The 24,702-nt window shown below is 37.3% G+C and overlaps 1 protein-coding gene and 1 long non-coding RNA gene across 2 annotated transcripts in view; one reads left to right on the top strand and one right to left on the bottom strand.

Annotated features, from left to right (window-relative positions):
* Positions 1-9,051: 9,051 nt before the first annotated feature.
* Positions 9,052-24,702, top strand: part of IL17REL (interleukin 17 receptor E like) — a 39,622-nt gene continuing 23,971 nt past the window's right edge. Inside the window, exon 1 of the mRNA XM_051795618.1 lies at positions 9,052-9,165. Coding sequence (XP_051651578.1) covers positions 9,064-9,165 — 102 coding nt within the window. The 5' untranslated portion in view covers positions 9,052-9,063. The remainder of the gene's footprint in view (positions 9,166-24,702) is intronic.
* On the bottom strand, positions 17,324-23,842 carry LOC127474608 (uncharacterized). Its single transcript, XR_007905920.1, has 3 exons — positions 23,770-23,842; positions 21,959-21,996; positions 17,324-17,417 (listed from the first exon to the last, which is right to left on the bottom strand). It is a non-coding gene; the product is annotated as an uncharacterized LOC127474608 (long non-coding RNA).

Genomic DNA, 24,702 nt, shown 5'->3' on the forward strand with positions numbered 1-24,702 from the left:
GGCAAATTTCTTGCAGCTTCTTGCCAGGAACAAGAACACACAGTTGACTATTGGTATATATTTTTTTGTTGTTTTCAGTGGTAATTTGTCTGTCCCTATATTTGTAGGGAAAGCAGCCAAGGAGTGAAGTAAAAGTGATAGAGCTGAATGGGCTATGATGAATGAGATTCATGCAGAAGGAAAACCATGCTTGTTACCTTTAAGCAGTGAAGAAAGAAATGCCCATGCGAACAGTTCACATGGGCCAATTACTTCCTAACCAGTGTTTTGTTCATATCCAGTTATATCCATCAAATAAAAGCAAAAACTGCTTTTCTTACTTCCCTTTTCAAGACAGGAGAGGTCTGCAGGTATAAAATATCTGTACATAACACTTCCCAGTGTTTTCCTCAGAGTATTTTTTTAAAACATTTATTTCCTACTCAACCTTTCTCTTTAATTTGTTCAAAAATTACGGCTTCTTTATTCTTTTCTGTCCCAGAAAGATAAACCATTTCTGGAGAAAAAAAATTACAAAACTTATACTAATTTTTCTTTTTAAATGATTTTTCCCTTACCTGGCTCAATTTTTAAAATCTGTCGTGGTTTAACCCAAGCCAGTTACTAAGTGCCACATATCTGTTCATCTGCTCACTCACTTTCCACAATGGGATAGGAGAGAGAATCAGAAGAGTAACAATTAAGAGTAAAAAACAACAACAACAACAACAAAAGAGTAAAAAGACAGTTCAATAGGTAAAGCAAAGCAAAACAAGTAATTCATTCATCACTTTCCATGGATTGGCAGATGTTTAACCATCCCCAGGAAAGCAGGGCTTCATTCATGTGTAGTGGTTACTTGGGAAGACAAACGCCATCACTCCAAACATTCTACCCCGCTCTGCTTCCTTTTTCTTCCCCCTCAGCTTTATATAGTGAGCATGACACCATATGGTCTGGAATATCTCTTTGGTCAGTTGGAGTCAGTTGTCCTGACTGTGTCCTTTCCCAGCTACTTGTGCACTTCCAGCCTCCTTGCTGGGGAGTTGAGGTGAGAAGCAGAAAAGGCCTTGACTCTGTGTAAACACTGCTCAACAATAAGAAAAACATCCCCGTGTTATCGACACTGTATTCAGAACAAATACAAACCAAAGCCTCATACAAGCAGTTGTGAAAGTAATTAAGTCTATCCCAACCAAACCCAGCAATTGTTCCTAATCCAAGAAACACATTTTATATAGATGCTTGGTAGTGGTCATTTCCTCAAACAAAGGGCAGAGTGTTTAGTTTTAAACAGGCCCATATCTTTTCTCTGCTGTTTACTGTGAACCATGGAGGCCGAAATCCAGATATCCAGAGTTTGTAGGGATTTGTACCACTTGTGTGTTCTGGAAAGGGAAAATAAGGATTTTAAGCACTCTGTTGAACAGGGTGATTTGCTGTTTTGTATTGCATGGTTTTGTGCTTTATGCCATCAGACTTTGGACATCCAGAAGGAGCTTGGAAATATCTTCCCATATTACCAGCTCTGCTTTCCAGCACCTACAAGAGGCCAAGTGCTTCTGCAGGGACTGAGTTGCTAGAGGTTGCCCCAACATTTCTTGTTTCTAGAAGTGCCCTCAGAGGGGAGATGCTAATGGTGTTTTCTGTGTTTTCTACCTGTCTGTATAGGGTACAGGTGGTATTTCCTGCAGGACCCTATTGAGAGTACAGGGATCATGAAAGGTTCTTGTTTGTTCCTGGGCTTGCCATTTGACCAGGATTAATAACTACTCTGGGACTTGTTTTTCTGGACAGAGGCCTTGCCTCACTCAGGCTCAGTTCTGAGGATATGTACTCTTTGCCAGAAGTTCTGGTTTAAATTATTCATCATGTTCTGCTGCTCATTTGCCCATTTCCATTGAAGTTTATGGAAAGAGTATAATTTATTTCAATATGACTCATCTTGACATTTTTGTATTTATTTTGTGTTCTTTCCAACATCTGACTTATATAAGAAGTTACATAAAATCAGAGTGATTTTACCTGCATTATATAAACACTGAAGTCAAGATCGAAATGGGAAGGAAAAAGATAGCATTAAAACTTCAACCTATTCCATACTGTCTGCTATTACACTGAGTTCCACCAGGACATTCGTGATGCTTCAAACTCATCTGCCTAAAAAAACTCCAAATCACTCAAATCATCCAAAATAATTCTTTGTTCTGGGGGAGTTTTAAAGCTGCATTGGCTTTTTTACTCAGTTTACAACATTTCTTCACACCCTCAGTTCAACTGAAGGGTTGAGATGCATCAGCACAGGGCAACAGATTGGCTGTTATCTTCAGCCAGCGTTGTCGCTGCTTACAACATTTTCAAATCCTGTCCTCGACTTCCTACTCTTTAAGGGATACATAGCATCACTTTCCTGATAGTTGCCACTCTGCCTATCTTTCCAGACTTCCTCATATCACTGTAATTGCTGGTCCATGCTTCTCAAGGAAAGACTTTTCCTAGAAAGAAGGAGAACCTGGTGAGAAGCAGCTTCCTTTTTTCTGTGATTCATTTTTATTTCTTCATGGTCCTGATGTTAATACAGTGTAAAATCTGAAATCCTACCATGATGACCTCAGCTGAAATTTTGATGACCTCAGCTTTGAGAAGGAATTTTCATTTCAAACCTTCCAGATGGTCAAGAGTTCTTTCTGTTCTAGAAACTATTGATGTCCCCGTATGTGGCATCTCTGGGGTGTGAGCTTTCATTTTTTGTGTTTATCATGACTCAATACTTTGATATCTATTCTATTTATAATATGATCCATAGATCAAGTATCTAATCGCAGAATATCTATTTCTTTCTAAAATCCATTCTGTCCTAATAATGATGCACTAGGACTCTAAAGGCGAACCATAATTGTACTCATGGACATGTCATGGAGTATGAGAGAATCTCCTGCCTGCTGAACAAAACAAAGCAAAAGAAAGATCGAGTTATTATCACGAGAATGAAGTAGACCTTATGGTAAATAATCCAGAGGGTTTCGGTAATGCATTTTCAATTAGTAGCATAACTGAGTTGGTTTTAATTTAAAGTGGAAAATTGAGAGCTTTTCATACAGCTGGAAACAAGATTGTTCTCCACAGAGGCAACTGAGTCTGTTTATTGTCACTTGTGCTTGCTTGCACTGAGGAGGGTTTAGTATTTCAATCTTACTTTGTGCCACCAAGACTTATTAGCAGGTGAGATCTTCACTCATTTAAGAACAAGTCAGCAGGACAAGAGACTTCAGCCTATGCTCTTCTTGATGATGTGAATCCCAAATACACTTCTAGGTAAGGATGGATTCTAATTTTCTCATTAGCATTATTCCTTTAAGCAGCCACGATTGAAAAATATTTTCTCCGTAACAGAAAACCAAGTCAGATAAAATTAATGTTTTTATATTTCTAAAATAAAAGGAACAAAGTATTTCAAGTACTTAGTTGCACTTTCAGCTTTGGTCTGGTGAAAAAAAGGTAAATTATATGCATTGCAGTTCATATTAGGGAAATTGGTTCTGAAGAACTTGCCTTTAAATGCTTTTCTATTTCTAGGCAATCTAATTTTCATCTGCATTAGGAAAAAAGTTAGTTTATGGTAACGTTGGGGTAAACTTGGGATGTTGTATTGTATTTTTGAAATGTTGCTTTATTTGTATACTAATGTTGTTAATGTTATTATATAGGTGTGGGAATACATGATGATAACAAAACAACTGAATTTGAGAAATGTAATTTTTTTTTAGACAATATAAACAAAGTAAAATCTTCTAAAAGTAAATAATCATAGGGTTTATATTCTTCCCTACCTAACAATAGTCAGCAACCTCAGGTAAAAATGTTCTGTATCAAATCTGAAAAATTCCAGATCTCTAAGCCTTCCAGTACATCAGTAGTAATGTAAGTAGTAAAACTGAATAAATAGATGTAGTCTTTAGCACAGAGATGAATGAAAAAATTTCAATACTGCTTTTTCTTATTGCTGCTTGAATTGTCACTTTTGCTTTTTTTATTCTATAGGGCTAAAGCATAGAAATGCACAAGAACTACTTTCTACCCCAAAAGTAGACAAATACAATTTAGTAAGGTTTTTAGAAAGACAATTAAGGTAAATAGATTTAATAATTGTTTTATTTTTAATTGCAAACCCCCCCCCCCATTTGCTAATAACTCCAGTTTCTCTGAGCTTTAAGTTCATAAAAGTATATAGATTGTCTACAAAAAGGCTGGAAAATTATGAATATGCTTTATTTTTATTGTATTTTACTCTTTTTTCGCTTTAAGAAGATTTTTTTTGAACACTCAAGTTTGTAGTTTTTTCTTTAATAATTTAAATAACAATTTTATACTGATCTAAAATATTATTCTTTAATATTTTTAAAATACTTTTTTTTAAAATTAATGCCCAGGACTTTTCAGCAACCTAATTTGGAACTAGATGGTCTTTAAAATTCCTGTCCAGCCCAAACCATTCTATGATTGTATGATTCTAATCTTAGGAAAATAAAGTCTTTACATCTGTGGGTTGTACCCAGGTTGTAGGCGGTGCTCCTAAGGTGTTACCTACTGTGATATTTGCCATCATTACTGAATACTTGTCACTCTTGAAGGAGAAGGATGGGTTGGGGAAAGAGAATGAGGGTCTCCTTGAATCACGTAGATGAAATCAGTAGCAATTGCCTTTGGACAATGAATCAGTAACATGTTGAATACAGAAGCACTGGGTAGCTCCTGTTTCACCAACCTGCCTTGCAGCTCTATGGGATTTATGTGCCCTGCTGGTACCCTGCCCTGAGTACTTGCTGTACAGGCTCACTCTGCACAGGAGATGTAGGCACACTCCTGGGAAAGTACAGTTCTCAAGTAGTTCTGAATCATTGTGAATATTTTGTTGTGATGACAGTGGCACCCCCCACAGCTCCACTCCAGAACATGTCCAACATGACAGGAAGCTGTTAAGCTATAAACAGCTGTCCTGTGGTTGATGTGAGTGGCCCTGAGGCAAGATGTCTGTTGTCTGGTGCAGGCAGTACAACTGCACATGAAGTTAAAAGAATAACTATGGGACTGTGCTGGCCATGACCCTTCATCTCAAGACAGCTGTCATGATATGTGTGCCTGTGTTGGTGAGACTTGAAAGTATGTAGTGATACACCACAGAATCCTCTTGCAAAATATAGGGTGGATGTGGCTATTGTGCTCCAAAGACAGCTGGAGAGATCAAGCTTGATCCAAAGGAAAATGGAGAATGGAAAATGCTGGATTTTGCTCTGTACTCTAGAGTCTACCTTTGCATTTTATTAAAAAGGACCTGAGCAGCCAGACTACCATCCTGAAATGTGCAAGAATTGGACTCAAACCTTCTTTGACTGTGAAATGTTTAGATTCTGGCTTTTCCATGTCCTTGATCAGTGCTCTAATAAAGCTTTAGAGCACAAAATGTCCATATTACCCAAGTGCAAAAGGAGGCCCTTCTTATTAAGGTTTTCTTTAAGAGTCTTATTTCTGAAGATATAGGGAATGTTGGTAGAAGCAGAACAGTATATGTTTTGCTATCATGTGTTCTTCAGGGGATGAAGTAATAAAAACATCAAACACAAGACAAATGTTGATTAAAATATAGGTAAGGTGTAGTGAGGAACAAGGAATGAAAGAACCTGTTATCAAGAAATTACTTTTAAGAATTATGAACAAGAATTAGAGTCTGATTTGAGCAGGAAGCCTAAGAGCTAGTGCCCCTATAAGTATCACATGCTTTTCCAAAATTTCCATAATTTTCCACCGATGCTTTTCCATAAATGATAGTTTTCAAGTCACCTGGCATGGGTCTGTTATGCTGCCCAGCTTTTAGTGGGAATCTTAGCCTAATGGGCATTCCAAAATCTGATGTAATAAGAACGAGTATACATGGTGTCATGGTAATTATAGGATACAAATTATATAGGAACAGTAAAGTAGTTTAGACATGATTTTAAAAAGAGGTTACTGTCAAGTAAATAACAATAAAGTTGTTGCTTGCTGAACTTAATGACACCTTCAGTCCACACAGAAACATTGACTGAAACACTGTTCCTACATAGGAGGAGTATATTGTTAGAGCAGTGCTACCCAATGACTTTGTTCAAAGGTGACAGAGGAGTGCTAATACCAGAAACAGTAAGAGAATAAAATTTCCTAAGTGAGTGACATCAGTAATTTTTGTGGAAACTGGAGGAGTGTTATCTCAGGGTGATGCAAAAACTAAATTTGTATACGCTGCAAATGACTGTTGCTTGGAGCAAGTAATCAAAGACCACATAGGAAGAGATAGAACTTTTGGTCCCTTTCCAAGCAGCACCTCAGAAAGTTGCACTTCAGTAGTGACACAAGTTGAACATCAAAAAAAAAAGTGCTGTGCTAATATGTAAGCAAGAAAGGAACTATGTAAAATGAATAAGTCCCCAAAACAAAATTAAAAGGAGCAGTTGAGAGAGTAGAAGCTTTCCAGGCACAAGGAGCTGCTTTAGTGTAGGGAAAACTCAGAACTATACATATATACAATATTCCCCAAAATGGCACCTGTAAGAAAACATTTTTTTGCAGGTCCCAACACAATAATTTTGAGAAAGGTCAATACCATCCATTTTTAACCCAAGACAAGAAGGAAGCCTTCTAAAAAGTCTGTGGAGCTGACTAGTAATGGAGATATGAAAGGACACCTTTTACTCAAGGAATCCAATAGCACAGTAAAAACTGAAGTGTGTGCTTGCAGTGGAGTTCATTACAGGGAAACATTCTGAAGGGTGAGTGGGAGGAATTGTCTCACTTTTCATTTTAAAACACATAATCCAAAAGAATAAGACTAATATATGAAACTATAAACAAACAGTATCTTACAGGGTTTCCCATAAACTGCAATTGAAATTGAAGTTGCAAAGCTACCAGCTGTGGTGTGTGCTGAACTTACTTGCTTGCATAGACTTACTGGCAAATGATGCTATAAGGAGAGACAAACTGGTATTTGTTAGAGAATCCTTGAACCTGCTCACTCCTGAATATTGTGTGCAGGACCTCTATCTTACAAAAGGGTATAATAAAAATGAAGAGGTATATTATTTATCTTAGGAAAAATAGGGGAGGTATGCTGGAAAACAATACAATTGTGACCATTTTGGCAAAGGTGAGATGACAATGGTTATTCCGTGTTTTTTTTTAAGCAAGAACCTGACTGAACTATTTGGAAGCAGTTTTAAAATCAAAACAAAACAAATAAACATAGTATAACTCATTGCCTCAAGAAGTTTTTGAAAACCAAAATTCATGTTAGAAAGTTCTAGAAACAGGTATTAAAACAAGTGATGTGCACATGCCATTCAGTTCAGTAAATCCATAAGGTCCAGGTAATGGAACCTGGCAGCAGATAGGTTAAAATAATCCAGAGAAATAGGATATTTAACTTATTTTTCCTAACATCTGTTACTGATCCTTTTAGTCACAGGAGAGTGGACTGGGCAGATATTCCATTTGGTGTATTTTTGTGTGTAGATGTGCCATGTCCCACTTCTACACAGAAGAGAGCACCCAAGATTCATAGATGCCCGTGGTAAAAGTTTTTCTGGACCTTTCTGGTAATGGGTCAGGAGGCTTTGAGGGTCTTTTGGTGGTCTTGATCCCCCTCTACTGGACTGAGCCTCAGTTAACAGTTCAGGCCACTTCTTGACCTCACCTCTGTGCTTGCACTGTCCTTTACGTTGTGTGGTCGCCATGGACCAGAACAGGGAAGTGGGAACCAGGAAGGTGCTGCCCTACCTACACATGGCCCCCCTTTCCAGACACATCTTGTTTTAACTTGCCTTCTTGAGTGGTCATCAATGTTTGAGGCATAGCAACACATTAACTTCTTGCTGTCCAGGCTTCTACAAGATGACAAAATTTAATTGTTATTTTTTAACCAAAATAGTTAAATTACATTTTATTCAGTACTGTGATTGATACTGCTTATCTTCAAAAAATAAAGCCTTATTGGAAAATTGACAAAGTGGACTCACATGAGTATCTCAAATACAAGTATAGTAGTACATTGACAGAGTAGACATTGTATTTTATGTGTTATTAAAAAAAGTATTAGTAAAGCCAGATCCTAGCAGATGGTGTTAATTGTATGTTCCCTACTGTAATGGATGTAAAAGATTTTGCAAGAGCACTGATTAGCTGGGTTCTGGCACTGTCCTACTGAAGATATCTCTCAGCTGTGGGCAAGCTCTCTCTATGGAGGAATGACTCCCTATTTGCCTTGGGTGTAACATAGTCTGTATGAACCAGAGAGTGTGTTTTTGGAATACTTGTTCCTTGTAGTGGGACGATGAATTGTAGCAACCAGAGGGACATTCTTGGGAATTTTGTTATGCTAGCAGGTGTTGAGGTGTTGTGACTCACTCCTACATTGCTTTCAGAGCTGGTGGTGTTGAGCTTCTTTGTAAAAACATGCATACTTTTTGAGAGCCTTGAAAATCCAAAAGCTCAAGATTGGCTATTGAACAAGATGCCTCTATTGATATAATTAGGTAATAAGTGAAATAAGTTCAAGGCACAGATTTCTGTGGGAAAAGAATCTGTTTTTCCTGCTGAGGAAAAAGAAGAAACCAGCCTTCCAAAACCACTCACTTTGGTAAAGCTGTTTTTCTTTTTATTCAATGCATTAGAAAGCCAGGAAAATAAGTAGGCATAAGAATGCATTTGAATTCCAGTGAGCCTGCCTGATACATCATTCTAGAAACAAAGTTCCCATTTATATATAGAATTTACAGAAAGGAAATTGGTTAAAACTGATCTAATGCTGATGTGATCCAGAAGGAAGAGGGTTTTACTGTGACTGTCAGAAGTCCACATTTCCTAATTTTCAGAACATAAGAAATTAGTTGAACATGGTTTATATTTCCCACAACTAGCAATTTTCTGTCTTTGGAAAGTTTTAGAGGGAGGAGCTCAGAGGTGCTGTGGGAGGGGCTAAAGTTCATATTAAAGTTTTGGCACAAGAGGGAGAATTGTCAGAGTAGAAGGCTTCTTCTGAGGTTTCAATTTAAGATGATCAGTATTTATGTTCAGATTCTTCTAATAATTCTGTTTTGGAATGCTGATTCTCACATTATTCCCAGGATTGAAGAATGTGGACTTTCATGTTCTCAGGTAATCTCTTACTTTTTTCAATTCACTATCAATTAATATGGTAGTTGTGTGCTGCCAAAATAATTGTAGGAAAAGGAAGAAAGCAAAAATGGAAAATACTTCAGCTGTCCTTAACATTCACTTTATATTCCTGTCATTCTGAATGAAGTGTCCAAAGCAGCAAAGATGATGGAGGGAGTGTAAGAAAATGCATCTTTCATTATTTCCAACTGCTGTTTTTAGTACCTTTTAAAATCTGTATTTTATATTTGAAAAAAAATTTATTTTGTTCATATTCATTACTTTGCACAGTCGGTTTTTACAACAGCAGTGATGCCAAAAAGATGTGGAGGGAGGAATGGGAGGTTTCAGAAATTGCTAATTATGTCAGGAATATATGAAACACTGACTTTCCTGTGAATAAATGAATTAAGCATGAGAAAAAATAAAACCTGTTTTTCATTTTGTGGGATGAATTGACCTCACTATTAAATTTAATGACTTCTGCATGTGCATGAAAGTGGAGTGTGAACCACACCATCTCTTTACTAGCTTTGGATTTTGTATAATTCAAAACATCCCCGCAAAGGGGCAGTATGGAGACATTCTGCTCCTCTTGGCACTCTGAAATTGTAAGCATAGAGTAAACTGAAAGATAATTTTTAAAAAAAGTATTAAATAATAGGGAATCTGACTTTCAGTCTTAGTGGAGCTTGATAACTGTGTACTTGGTACAGAGAAGTGGAACTGATGGCATGAAAGAATTTGGCTGTCTGTACAATCATCTGCTTGAAGATATCAGTGTTTAGGCCAAGCAGTGAGATGTTCTAAAGATTGTCTAAATGTGGTTGTACTACCCAGATATTAAGTTAGTTCATGTTACAGCAATTTATTCTGTATTTTATGCATGTATCCTAGGAAAACAGTAGGAATAAAGATGCTTATAAAAGACTAGATTGAGCAAAAAAACCCCTCCCTATATTTAAATATTCCTATATTATAGTTATTATTCCTGTATTCAAATTCTGCAGTTTCTATCCACTGAGATAAAGTTTTTAGAATAATAAAATATAGTCATAAGAGATTAATCTGTAGATGTATCTGAACACTTTTCAAGAATGTTTATGTACTATACTTATGAATGCAAATACACATGTATTTTAAATAATTTATGCTCCTTGGTCTTCCGCAATGAGAGTTTAAAATGATTTTCCATTCTAATTTATCTCTCCAAAGAGTGTAGGACTATCAGACTCAGCATGTAAAAATCAATACCAACATTTTTGGTGAGTTTTAGTCTAGCGGATAGGATTTATCACTGGGGACCTTAATGGGTATCTTTGTCATATCTTAGGTAAGTATGTTAAAAAGACTGATTCACTAGTTGCCTAAGATAAAGACACAGCCCTGAGGTTTGGCAGAGTGGATGCCTTTCTTTGCCTTCAAGAATCTGTCTTACACCTTTTCCAATAGTGAAGGTTAGATAACTGAGAAAGGTATTTTTTTTTATTTACAGAGGAAATATATTGTTTCCAGCATAATGGAATCAATCAATCAATCTTTTGTGATAGAGGCAGGATTCAGTTCATGTTCTCTATATGCTGTTTCTGCTAGTTGTATTCAATAGAATACTGAATGCGTTAATGACTTTTTAAGACAAAAATGTTTTCTCAGTGGAAACAATAATGATCTCAACAGGATAAATTACTGCCAGCATAGCATTTTCAATCTAGTGCAAAGCATTTTAGCTACATGAACTTTAGAGTCTTATGACTAGCTTGTTAGAGAAAACTTCTTCCTTTTCCTTTGTAAGTAACTTCAATATTCCTACATAACTGACCACTATTTGTGGGCTCAATCGCATTCCTACATTCCTTTTAAAAGGAAGCAGTCAGTCTTCTCCATAATTTATAACTCAGTGATCTTTATAGGGCCACTAACCAGGGGTTACAATTTGTCTTTGTGTGCAATATGTGTGTACTGATTTCTCCTATAGCATGTGAGATCACAAAGTGGAGAATTGATGACTTTTTTCCAGCAATTTGCTTAATGTGATATTTAGATCTTGTAGTTTTAAAACTATGATAAGTTTTCAGTAGCTGCTATTGTTAGAAGTATTATAGAAAATAGTTTTTTTCTTTATGGAGTTTTGCCAAAAGTTTGTACAGTAAATTTCTCTTCTGCAGACAAACTTGAGGCTGTGTGGTTCTCCATAAAGCAATAGGGGGATGAAAAGCAATTAATTTGGTTTTGAGCAGGTTTAATAACTGAAACTGCTGAGTCCAACTGGCAGACTAGATTTTAAGGTGGCTGCATCCATTGGATATTTGTGAGCAGTTTTGATCTCCGTGGGTACTCCTTAACAAAGTAAAGCACTGGTTGTACTTAAGAGGGAAATAGTGACAACTATTTTGAGGTATATGACTTGAAAAACCTTTGCAACAAACTGTTTGGGTTTTGGATCTTATTACAAGTTTACGAACATTCTTCGTTTATGATAAGTATTCAGCAAGACACCCTTGCATTGCCTTTCATAAGGCAATATCCAGGTTTCATTACTGTACCAGAAACTGTACATCTGTTCAGTACGGGAAAGGAAAAACCAAAAGAATATTGGATGTTTATGCCAATATTATATGAAAATTTAAACAGCATGAAAATATACAGTTGTGGGTTGAGTGATGGCAAAGGAACAACTAAGCTTTTATTATGTATTATGATTTATTTCTCCTTCCATATTTTAATGACTTGGCTTTAGAGATCGCGTGATATTCTAGTATTCAGAGGTTAAATTATATGGGCATGGTCTCCATGCCCCACCCAATAGCAAACACAGTTATCAACCGAGTTTCCCTGTAAAAGCATCGGGGAATCCCAGCCTGCAATTGAAATTGGGTTTGTACTCTACTCCTTTTACAATCCACATTGTTTGCAGGCTGTACACAAAGAAACAGGCTTATGCCAAATTTGAACAGCTGGTAAAGATCAAGACCACTACATCTAAAAACACTCCCCGGAACACTGGGAAATAGTATTTGTATTGTCTGCCTCTGTACGTAGCAATATTTCCAAAGTCTGTAGATAAACAAGGAAACCCTAAACCAAATCTAGGATTTCCCTGTAATTATAAAAGTTATTGGCAGCAAATTCTTGATTAGCTACTGCTTGTTCATGCTATTTATAATTGAAATATGTGGTGTTTCTTTACTGGATCTTTATGCCACGGATTAGTCCATTCTTGCTGAATACTACACACTGCAAAACCAGTGATAGGCCACTAAGTCAGCTGACATACACTGGTATTCTTTTTTCATTATTAAGCAATTCATATTTTAAAAGTGATCCCAAGCCTCTAAAAAATGAGCATGATAATCTAGGTGACATAATTCAGTTGTTCTCTAAATTCTGATTGAAAAACTAATTTTAGACATGGAAAATGTCTAAAGAGACTAAAGACCTGTCTTAGAGTGAGAGAGATAGATTGCAAAGTCCCAACATAGAAAGATGATTCAACACAGACTTTTTTGTGTCTGCATTGATATACCTGATGGCTGAAGGAGATGCATAAAAATATAAAACATATTATCTGCTAATATTTGCTGAGATGCAGTACAATCCACGAGAGGATTTCATATACCTGCCCATTTACAGATGTTTTTCATAGTAGTTTTCACACTGTCAGAAAAATACATTTCCTTCTAAAACTTTCTTTTTCCATTTTTTTCCTTCTGATTTATTGGCTATTTTTTGGAAATCGGAACATTATTTGCCATCTTAAAAAAACAAATGAGAAAATATGCCTAAAACTGCAGTGTATTTCTGAGGAAGTTCCAGACCAGCTCTAAACTACTTGGCTAGGAATGATCTCAGAACCAGTAAATTCACATATATTCAGATGTGATACAGACGCATCCCAGCACTACCCCTGCATTCACAACCGTAGGAATTCGCTGGGCCAGAATTTTCTGAGGTCATGAGTAAACTGGAAAGTCACCCTAACTAGTGATGCTGAGTACTGGAATAAATTGCCTGTGGAACTTATACAGATCTCTGCACACAGTAAGAAAATATAGCCCAGATATGTCTAATATAGCTCACATACATCTCAGATAAAGGTCATTCTTCCCAAGACAGAAATGTAGAGTCGATGACATCTTGAGGTTTTTTCAAAGATAAATACTTCTGCTTTCATTCATTCATTCATCCTTTTCTCTTTTGTGGGATCTATAGATGGTCTTTCAAATCATATTTCACATATTGCTTTGTAACAGTCAGCTGAGCTAAAGCCCTGTTTTGCTCATAGTGTGTCCTGTCCTTGCGGCATGCAAAATATGGGACTTGCCATGAAAACTGTATGGGACATGCAATCTCATTCAGGAGATGTCTATGCAAAAATGAAGAGAGTTTTAGTTTTACTTTGCAACTTACCTGTAGGTCTTTCTTTTGCAAAGAAGTGTTTCAACATAGTTGCTTTGAATAAGTGTGGTAAATTTCAATCATTTCTGGAAAACTGACTGTCTTGAAATTGCCTCTACTTGTCTGCATATTTTCAGAGAGTGTGAATCACATAAACAACACTGTACAGTACTAGATGTGCATTCATTGTCTTTTCTTGGAAAAAGAATCTGAGGAAATAGAATTTATTGCAGTTAAGATTTTTCACTGTCTCCAGTTTTGTTTTTCCCTCTCATCCATACATATGCAAACTTCCTTAATCTTTTTCCCCACTTCCTCATCTCTCTGACCTGCTGTTCGTCCTTCTGTAACTGCAATGAGTTTTCTCCATTACTTTACAAATTTTGATATCTTTATGTTATAATTTGTCATAGTTTGTGGGGGTTTAATTTATTTTTATTATTCTCATTATATTGTGATGCTTCATGATTAGTTTTGGTCAGTAGTATGCGTTCTTTTGATTTTCTTCTCCCTCATTTTCAATATATTCTATTTATGTATGATACAATAGAATAATTTTTAGTGCATGGTCACACCTGTGTTAGCATTCAGTCTGCCTTTGTAGCTTATTTTCTCTTCCACTTAGAGGTCAAAAAGCACATATGCTTTTTAGGCAAATGTGTGGCATAGGTGATTTTCAGTGACTAAGTGCTATCATTAAAAATGAGACATAGTGTGAAGCAAAAATGAAGTTACTGAACACTGATGGATTTATTAAGCTGAGGCTGTGCCCATGAATTACTGCTGCTTCTAGGGACAAGAGCATGATCAGGAGGGTCAGGCGAAACAATGGTGCTGTTGTAAAGTTGGTAGGATCCTGCCTCTTTGGAAGCCTTTCTCTTGGAACTCTGCCTCCTTTAATAGGATTATGCTAAATTTAGCAACTACAGTACGAGGAAGATACATTATATAAAACCAAACTATGTGATTATTACATAGTTTGTTCCCCTTTCCCCCCACAAAATTACTATTAACAGTAAAAATTTGGAGAAATAGATTATGTAATGACTTTTCAAGTAATTATTTTTTGTTTTGTATTATATATTACTTATTTCTCCTTAAAATTTCCAGATTTAGTCATAACTAGCTTCTCTGTCAATTATCTCAAACTGAAAAGGTTTCACCTAGAATACACACTATAGGTATTTTTAATAGGGCTTTTCTACACAGCAAATTTTGAGTGTTTTTTAATTTTTCATGTATTCACACTGCTAGTTCTTTCAGGGAAAGGTGTTTTTGGCTTTTGTTGCTCTTGATAGGAGAGGAAAGGCATGTATGCAGGGATTCTGGTATAAGGTTTCTGATGAAGGATCCAGACTTTCAGACACAATAATGCAAATACGAATAGTTAAGAAATAATCCTCTCTCTCAAAAATTTTCAAATAGCTGCAGTATGTATTTAAGTATAACTGTAAAAATCTTCATGTACTAAAATTTTCCTCATTTGCTGTGGCTAGAATATTTCTGTAACTCAAGAAACACTATTAGAGCCAGTCAGGCATCTTTAGCATTGTGTTTAACGGAAGCAGATCCTTAACTGATACCGTGGCACCAGGCAAGAATACAGTAGCCTCCCAGGACTGCCATCTAAGACCACTCTTCCATGGCTTCTAGCATGTCCTGTAGGATCATTTGTATGGCCTTACACCCCTACACAACAACATAACAAGCTAAGGATAGAATAAAACCAAAGTCAATATTTAAAAATATTTCTCATCAGGAAGAGCTATAACCAGGGGTAGTTCCAGGATTATTTAGATTGGAATTTTCCTCTATTTAAGGACAAGAGGGAAAAATATAATTTTACTGGGAGCTCCAGAACTAGAGACGTGCTCCTACTTTGAAGGGAGTCTCAACCCTGACATGTGGTCTCCAAAGTCTTGAAATTGTTATAAGAAATTATTGTCAAGTGTGCTATGGTATTCTAAATTTTAGTATGAGTTTGTGATCCATGCTGGCAGAGTTGGGCTTAGCAAGTTCATTTTTAAGTCCCTATGCCCCCAACATGTCAGGATAGTGTCTGCAACACTCACCCATTTTGTGATGCTGCTTCATTCTTATGGTTGCAGGTTATTAAATACAGATTCAGTGGAGATCGTGAGAAAACATTAGCGACTTGTCAGGGCAGTATGAGAAACCTGCATGCTCAGCATGGTGCTGCCTCAAGTTAAGACAAGGGAAAAAGTTAAGCATTGGGTTAGTCTGATCTCCACTCTCTAGAGCCCAGGCACCTGAGTTATGAGCTGGAGTTCGATGTTCTCTCTGTAGAGCAGCTACTGAGAGCCACTCTTCCACAGTTCCAGTTTCTGGTTCTACTTGCATCCAGGGATCTTTGAGTTCAGAAAGGGAGGTATCTAATAAGCTTAGGTGCCTCTAGGGTTGGGTAGCAATTGGTTGGATATTGTAGATCATGGTACTCCGCTGAGACTACCACAGTTTGCTTAAATTATGTTCCAGGTACCTAAGTTCTTTTTTAGATTTGGCTGACTTAATAATTTTGAAAATGGCTGCAAACTTTGGCTTTATTTCACTACCAGTAAAAATGCAAAATCCTCACAGAGAAATTTCCTTACTTGGAAATTATGTGACCCTTTTCTTATGGCAAAGCTGAAGTTTGTATAGGTTTGATGGGTTTGCAAAGTTTTGGTAGCAGGGGTGGGGGATAGCTTCTGTGAGAAGCTGCCAGACCCACCACTGGCCAAGGTCAAGACCATCAGTGATCACAGAATATACTGAATTGGAAGGGACCCACAAGGATCATTAATAGTGCCTCTGAAATAATAGATTTCTGTTATCACCTGATGAAGCAGGTGGATGCCTGAAGGAAGTTGGGATCCTGTGGGAATTTTGTTCTGGGGCAGGCTCCTGGCACGACCCATGGACCCACAGACAGAGGAGCCCCTGCTGGAGCAGGTTTGCTGGCAGGACTTGTGACCCTCTGGGGGACCCACACTAGAGCAGTTTGTTCCTGAGAAACTGACCCCCTTAAAAAAAAAAAAGGACCCACACTGGAACAGTTAAAGAAAAACTGCAGCCTGTGGGAAGGACTCACCTTGGAGAAGTTCATGGAGTTTTGTCTCCTGTATGAGAGACCCCATTCTGGAGCAGGGGAAGGAGGAAGAGTATGAAGACTCCTCCCTCTGAGGAGGAAGGAGCAGAAGAGACAATGTATGATGAACTGACCACAGCCTCCATTCCTTGCTATCCTGTACTACTGAGGGGAAGTAGGTAGACAAACTGGGAGTGAAGTTGGACCTGTGGAGAAAGGAGGGGAGGGGGAAGGTGTTTTAAGATTTGGTTTCTATTTTCTCATTATCTTAGATTTTAATTGGCAATAAATGAAACTAATTTCCCCAATCTGACTCTGTTTTGCCCATGATGGTAACTGCTGAGTGATCTCTTCTTGTCTCTACCCAGGAACCTTTTGTTATATTTTCTCTCCCCTGTCTAGTTGTGGAGGGCAGTGACAGAGGACCTTTGGTGGACACCTGGTGTCTCACCAGGGTCAACCCACCACAATAGGTAAAAAAATTTATCCCCATTTGCATCTGATTAAAAGTTCATTCAAATCAGTGGAAAGTGTCTTCCACAATTTCTGAATGTGAGCAGCATGGCATTTTTCATTTATAAATGTCACGTGTAAAGCTGAGCACTGTTCTGCTCCTGGGACTGATTCTAAACATTTATAAAAAGAATACTTGCCTAGAGCAAAACAGTGAGGACTTTTCTGTGTATGCCAGAGAGCTGGTAAACCAGGCCTGCAATGTATTTCCTCTTTTTGCTGAGCAATAGTGTTAGGTCATATGAGAAGACAGTAACTGGAATAGAAAAACATCTTCAAAATAAAAATATACATTTCCAAAAGAAATAACCACTGTCTTCAGCACCAATGAGCAGTTCTGTGCTGGAGGGTCTCTTCTCATAATCTTCACTTAAATTCTTACCCTTTCCCCCCCCCTCTTTTTTTCTTTTCTGTGGCAATCTTGCTGCCCACTGATTCCAGCCACTTCTGAGACTGCAAGTCTCAGTGCTGTCAGTGTTGTTGAGGGATAGTTTTTCCTGTAGCCTCTTCTGTGCTATAAAGATCATCATTCCATCCTAACTTCAAAGCATGGGATATTCATGGTTGTCTTGAGAGCTTGTGGAATCTGCATCCTCCAGTTTTTCAAGAAACAGCCAAAATATTGTCTGACTTGATCTGATGTTGGTGTTAGTACTGATTCTAGCAGGAGGCCGGACTTGGCTACCTCCAGAGACCCCTTTCACCCTAAATTTCTTTGATTCCATTTTGTCATCCCCTGTATGAGATCTCCAGTCAGTCATTGAAATAATTAATGCTGTGTCAGGGTGTCCATGTCTTATTGTTAGACTAGAAGTGCTGATTTGGCAGATTAGTTCTCCTTTCAAGCAGCTGAGTGATCTGAAATTTTTGTCACTCTGTGTATGAAATGGTGCTGATTTATACCAGCTGAGGGTATGGCATTTAAAGTACATTTTAATTTTACTGTGTCTATTGTACACTACTATGTTTTTTAACAACTTGTATTAATATTTTAGGAAACATGACATCAAAAAGGATTGACAAATTTTGGTTGTGGTTTTTTTTCTGTTTGGTTCTTTTTATTTCTAAAAGAAAGACGTTAGTGCATGCAGTAGCTTCAAGCAAATTCTGCTTCTAGTCCTGGAGCTGAAGCATACAATAGAACAGGCAGCTTTTAGCTCAGACTGTCATAGCTCCCTTTGGTCCAATAAATTTAAAATCAAGTGGTTTATATGTAGGTCCTTTTTGTATCATATTATTATAAAATAAAATTAATTTAAAAAGAGTGGAAGGGGGAATATTCTTTGCAGTTGAAAAGCTTCAAAGCAATACTGCTCTTTAGAAGGGATCCAGCCATGCAGCCACTGCAATGGCCAGAAGACGTTATATGCCACATGCAGTCCTGATAACATAATGGACAATGCACTCAAAATACAGGAACGGGATTCCTCTGCAGCAATACAGTGCAGGAGGAAATACATACTGACTGGAACACAGACAGATATTACCTTGCTCTGCTGGACTCAAGCCAGCTCTCATCCAAAAAGTGCGTGACCTCGTTAGCACTGTACTGAGCCTGAGGTTGATATCCCACTTCTCACTAGTAATTATCCTCTCAGGTTCAGCACTGTACTAATGTGATGGGATGGGTTTTGTTCAGCTTGGAACACACAGAGAAAAATCTTAGAGCTGGATAATGTGTAGGCATGACTCAGATGTTTTCCTTTTATCATTTGTAAAAAAATCTAGCAACATTCAGGTGCTTTTGTAGAAACAGTAGTTCAAAGTAGTTCAAAATAATGCTTTGCCATAAGTTCAGGTGCCATTTCCTTTCTGCATGGGTAACAGTCCAAACGTTTCCATCTATGACTGTTTAGCTAGTCCCACTGCATGCTGCTCACATACATCTGATCACACATTGCCAGCAAAAGTTGAAGAAAAACCTTGTCGTTTGCCAAAAATAGAAAAGTATCATTAGTGAGATAGTTTCACCTTGGCAATGAGAGTAATTACACATGATGTCAAAACTTTTCTTTTGAGAAAAGGTCTTTTGAGGGCACTGTATTAGCAGTACTATGAATTTTTAACAGTTCTAAATTTTTATATTATGTGTATTAATCATTGCAATTCCTCTGGTTCTCGGTAAATATAACCACAGTTTTATTCAATTGCCAAGTGTGTTCTGGAGATCTATTAGTTTTTCTTTTCACCCAGTAACATGGTTTTTTTATGTATAAATACTTGACCATAATTTAGTGAGACAGGAATCACTGTGCTTTCTTCTACTGTAAAGAACTCTGTATCTGAAAATTCTAAAATTTTCTTTTACTGCAAGAATTCTTCTTACATTTGGTGAGATAAATACAGCTGTGAGCTTTCTAAGAATACAATGAGAAAAGTTCCAATCCCCACTAACATCAATGATGTGTAAAGTGCGAAGCCATTAAGTCCTTCCCTGTGAAAATAGCTCTGGAAAAAGCTAAAGTATACTCACTCGTTTCCCTTTGTGAAGTTCTCTCTAGATAGTTTATGGGGCTGAATGTATCTATGAAAGGAATTCATTTATAGTCTGTGGAGCTTATGATAAAGCTCTGAATCCTCTCTGTTTCCATCCAAAGTTCTGAAAAGGTGTAGATCCATATAACTTTTCACTGTGGCTGTCCACTGCTCAGACCTTTTCTTTATGGAGGTGATCGAGATCACCTTTTCGTTGTCAGGTTTTTCACTAAAGGCTATGAGAAATCGTTGAAGACTCTAATGGCCCAGGTTCTGTAGGCCCTTCCCTCCCTGAACTGAATTGGGAAAAGAAAGCTGCTCTTGATTGATTATACACACAGTAGCTCCCTCTCTGTTGAAGGATAAGTACTGATATGGCATGTTTGAGGTGCTCCCACCCAAGGCAAAGATTATTACAACTTTAAGAGGCAGCAATAAACCCTTTTCTCTTCAGAACTGTGCGTGGTTCTGGTCACTCCATTTGGAAAGATACTTTAAAGTAGAAATAGCTGCTGAGAGGGGTGATGGTAAGAAGGAAAGCACGGTTGATTAGAATAAAAGAGCTTGACTTTTACAGTCTCAGAAAAGGCGGAGAAACCAGTTTATTACTGGTTGTAGATAAGTGAAAAGTAAATTCCAGGGTGGAAAGCATCTACTTAAGTGAAAAGATAATGAGTACGATCAGAAGTCAATACAAGCTAACCATTGTTGTGTTCATGTTAGAAATTAAAATATTTGGTGCTGGCAGACAGTAGGGCTTCTGGAGTAGCCTTGGCTATTAGAGCAGTGCACATGAAAGCCTGACTGATTTTAGAATAACACTTCTCCAGTTTTTGAAAGGGATTGGATGATACGGTATCTGTGGTTATCGGGGACTAGACTCAGTGATCTGGGACATCCTTCCTATTTGTGTGCAGAATAAGATGGATTTGTGCAGAGCATATCCTCTCAATTGAAATTCAGAAAATTATGTGATTAAATTAATCATCTTTATCAGCCTTTTGGCTACAATTTGAGCATCAGTTATTGCAAAACCACTCTTTTCCTATGTTGTAAGAATGCATACATTCTTGCTTTGAATGGTGGTCAAAGAAAAGAAATTGTTGGAATAGATGGAAACATCAGAATATGATCATGTTGCCTTCTCTCTGTCCTCTCTGACAGCTGAACCTAAAGCAGAAATGTAGGTAATAGCTTTGCCACTGAGGATCTCTTAAAAGGGTGGAAAACTTCACCTACATTCACTGACTTTAATGTAGGTACCTTAATGAATGAATGTTAAGTGTCTGACAACCTAGTCCCAATTAAAGAATACATTTTAAGTCATTTTCAGGCATAGTACTCTTCCTTACAGAGTTGTGGAAGGGCTGCCGTACAACAGAGCTAACAGGTAGACTATGAAAACAAGTTTTTCTCAGATTCTTTCCTGCGTGACAAAACATCCAGGGAAGAATTTCCACAATTCTGCACTTGATTCAGTGCCTGGAGATATGAGAGGAGATGGGAAGCAGATCTGATCTTTTTTCCATTTCCTTGGTAATATTAATTCATGAAAACACTCTCTGTGCCCCCTAATACAAGTCTTCCTCCGCTGATCTCACTTTCTTCTCTACAGTTGTTAGGCAAAACAATGGGATATTACAATTGGCTTAGATTGAGAAGTTGCTGTGCTAGCTAAAAAATTGGCACCACACCTTCTATTCAGAATACTGCACGTTGGTGGTGTCTGTTCAGATAACCTCTAGCTAGAGTTGAGTAATACCACAAATGGGGAAAACCCTAGAGAAATAGGAAAATCCCTAACTGTTTGTGCATTGTGTAAGTATATTTTGCTTAGGCTCTTTGCCAAAGACGATATGAATCAAAGATGCTCTCTGTATAGGAGTAAAGTGTACTGTCATGTTCAGGATCTTATTTTTGCATAAAAGATGCCCTTGGGATTTGTGAAAGGGGAAGAAAATTTCCATTCTGGTTTTAGTGTGTTATGTTTTTCTATTGTACTCATCACTGAAAATTCCTGAAAACAAAAGATATAGAAAGTGGGAGAGGAACTTGGCTAATTCATTTGAGTTCTTCTTTCACACAAATGGTCTCTTTGGACTATTTTGCAAAATGATTGTAAAAGAAAATACCACCCCTACCCCCCTGGTATTGTACAATAAAAAGAAACATTTATAAAAAAATAAGGAATTGGGCTGTGACCAAATGTTGCTGTAACTGGCAAGTGTTTGTGCAAATATTTGATTATTTATGTAAACATTCCCAACAGCTCCTCACCCAGAACAAAACCAAGTGTCCAAGAATGACAAAATATCTACCTACCAGGACAAAAGTCACTGAAGCATGTGTTTCTTTTTTTCCTGTTAAAAAGATGAGAAAATACATGCAAAAGCTCAGATGATAGGATTCCTCTGAGCAATATTGAGAATCAGTAATTAATTAGGATAAACTAGAGGGTATAAAAAGATTTCTGCATCATCCCACAACCTCACAGAAGTGGGTGTTCTGTTTTTCCCCCCCCCCCCATGTTTGTAACTTTTACATAGAATGTCCATTTTTCAGGTGTCATAACAGGGACCCCAAAGCACTGACCTTATTTAGGCAAAAGGCTGAATCTTCTGAGTTTTGTGAGATTTTTGTTATTTACTTCAATGATATCTTAATTTTTTAATGGATTTTTTTGCCCTATAATTGTTAGAATGGTTAGAGAAGTTACTTTAAAGGTGTTACTCTAGAAATTTTGACTGTCACTTGGAAAGTCTGTTAAGCCACTTAACCAAAATATTTTCAATAGTCTGGCTGCCAAATGGGAAGTTAAAAATACGGAAGTAATTTGCTAAATTATTGGCCTCATTAGGGATTAATTTCTTCCAGTAAGTAATGGCTGAGTAAGTAGTTGATCCAACAGTTAGGTTTTCTCACCAAGAAAGTGAGCTCCCTAACTCACTCGCTTGATTTTTTGTAGTCATTTTGTGTATTTGTCTATTCCATTCCCTAGGGCCACGGAAAGCCTCAAGTAAAGAGACTGAATTCAAATTTTTCTTCAGCATACTTCAGCAAGATTTGATGAGAAATAATTCAAAATTATGATTTTAAAACAGCAGTTAAAATTACAGTAGTTTTGTATGAGCTGGCATGTTCCACTTCTATTGGTTTAGTGTTGCACTGAATAATTCAGAAAGCTATAGTCTTCTTTTTATTGATGAATGTGCAGAGGGAGAATCAGCAAACTACCAATGAAGCTTTTTTTCAGTGGTGGGAGGAGTGGGATGACGGGCAGAAGCAATCAATAAATAACAAATATTTCGATGATATGTTAGAGTAGAAATTAGGTCTTACCAGTTACAGTTTTTAGTTCTTCAGGGGGATTTGAGGAAATTTAAAAATCATTAAAATAGAAGTGTCCCAGTTTTAGAACAAGTTTGGTTTCTTTTATAGAATCATAGAATTATTTGGGTTGGAAGGGACCTTTAAAGGTCATGTAATCAAGCCCCTCAGCAAAGACCAAGGACATCTTCGACTAGATCAGGTTACTCAGAGCTGTATCCAACCTGATCTTGAATATTTCCAGGGATGGATCATCCACCCCCTCTCTGGACAGCCTGTGCCAGTGTTTCACCACCCTCATTATAAAATTTTTATTCCTTATGTCCAATCTACATTTACACTCTTTCACTTTAAAACCATTATCCCTTGTCCTATTGCAACAGACCCTACTTCTATGAGTGTCAATATATTATACTGTAGAAGCAGCCAAAGCAATATCTTTAACAATGTCATGAGTAACTTTTATAATCTTCAGTCTATGAAAGTATATGACCATGTCTGTCTTATTATAAAATGTGGTTTAAAATACCACCTTTTATGCATTTGCACTTTTGTGAGTCATAGTGACAAACTGCCAATTGTAAAAGATGACAATTTACCTCTAGAAGTGATTATTAAAAAATAAAAGAGCCAAAAGGACAGAGGAATGTGAATTAATACAGGTTAGTGGAACTGGTTTTCTAAAGGCCACCTTTAAAAAGGAGCTTATCTAGCTCCAGTTAAAAGCAGTGATGAAGGACAGAACACAAACCTCTCAGGTACCCTAGGCAGCTCCACAGGGGAACTAACATGCTGCCATTTCTCACCTGCAGCAGTAATAAGGCTTTGCTCTACAGCTGTGTTTCTGAGGAGGCAGAATTCCCTGTGGATGAAAGCCTCATGGAACACAAAGCAATAGTCATTTCTGTGATGTGCTAATGCTTACCTAGGCTGCAGCCTCTGTGTTTGTATACAATTTGAGAACTTCTAAAAGTGTCCACCAGAAGACTTTTGCTGGCTCTAAAACTTACAGATTGTTGGCTAGTCAAAAAGATCTTAAAATGCTTTAAAAGGACTGAGAGCTGCTGTTGTGTTTGAGAGCAGAGGAGACAAGGTGGTGCCTGCTCCTTTTGTGAGTGTGATGAAAGTGTCCCTGTCAATAGGACACTGCTTTTAAAGGAAAGAAAATGGGGACATATATTCTGTATCCAAAAGAATACTGGTATAAGGGCTATGCCAGAAACTTGAATTCCAGAACAGCAGGAAACAGTATTTTGTGGCTAAGCAATAGCCTTTCTTTAGAATGTCATGCATAGCAGTCAAAATAAGATTTGTTATTTTTGTACAGAATTTTACTGTGTGGTTAAATGTTTATTTTACTGGGAAAATGAATGTAGTCTGTCCCAAAGACAGCTGGAAGCTTGTTAAAATCTCAGTGCCAGGTTCACTTTGCCTCTTACAAAGACACTTTCCCACTTCAACACGATAAGTACTGTGCCTGAGTAATTTTATTTTCAGGCTTCTGAGCCAGATTTCAGAAATAAAAAGGCAAGTCTTATTTCTAAACTTCATTTGCAATCACCATAATAATTTCTTTCTAGTGAGATCTTCTAGAAATCATATATTCAATAATGTTCTAAATATCTTCCATTAAAAAATTGCTGAGTTCCTTTGCTCTGGTATGAAGCAATCCATTGTAAAGTTTAATGAAACAATACATAAGCTATTGGTCAGTGGGAATGAGAGTACCTGATAAAATG

This window comes from Manacus candei, unplaced genomic scaffold (genome assembly GCF_025592945.1).
Source record: "Manacus candei isolate 608988 ecotype Guabito, Panama unplaced genomic scaffold, ASM2559294v1 h1tg000043l, whole genome shotgun sequence".
NCBI lineage: Eukaryota > Metazoa > Chordata > Aves > Passeriformes > Pipridae > Manacus > Manacus candei.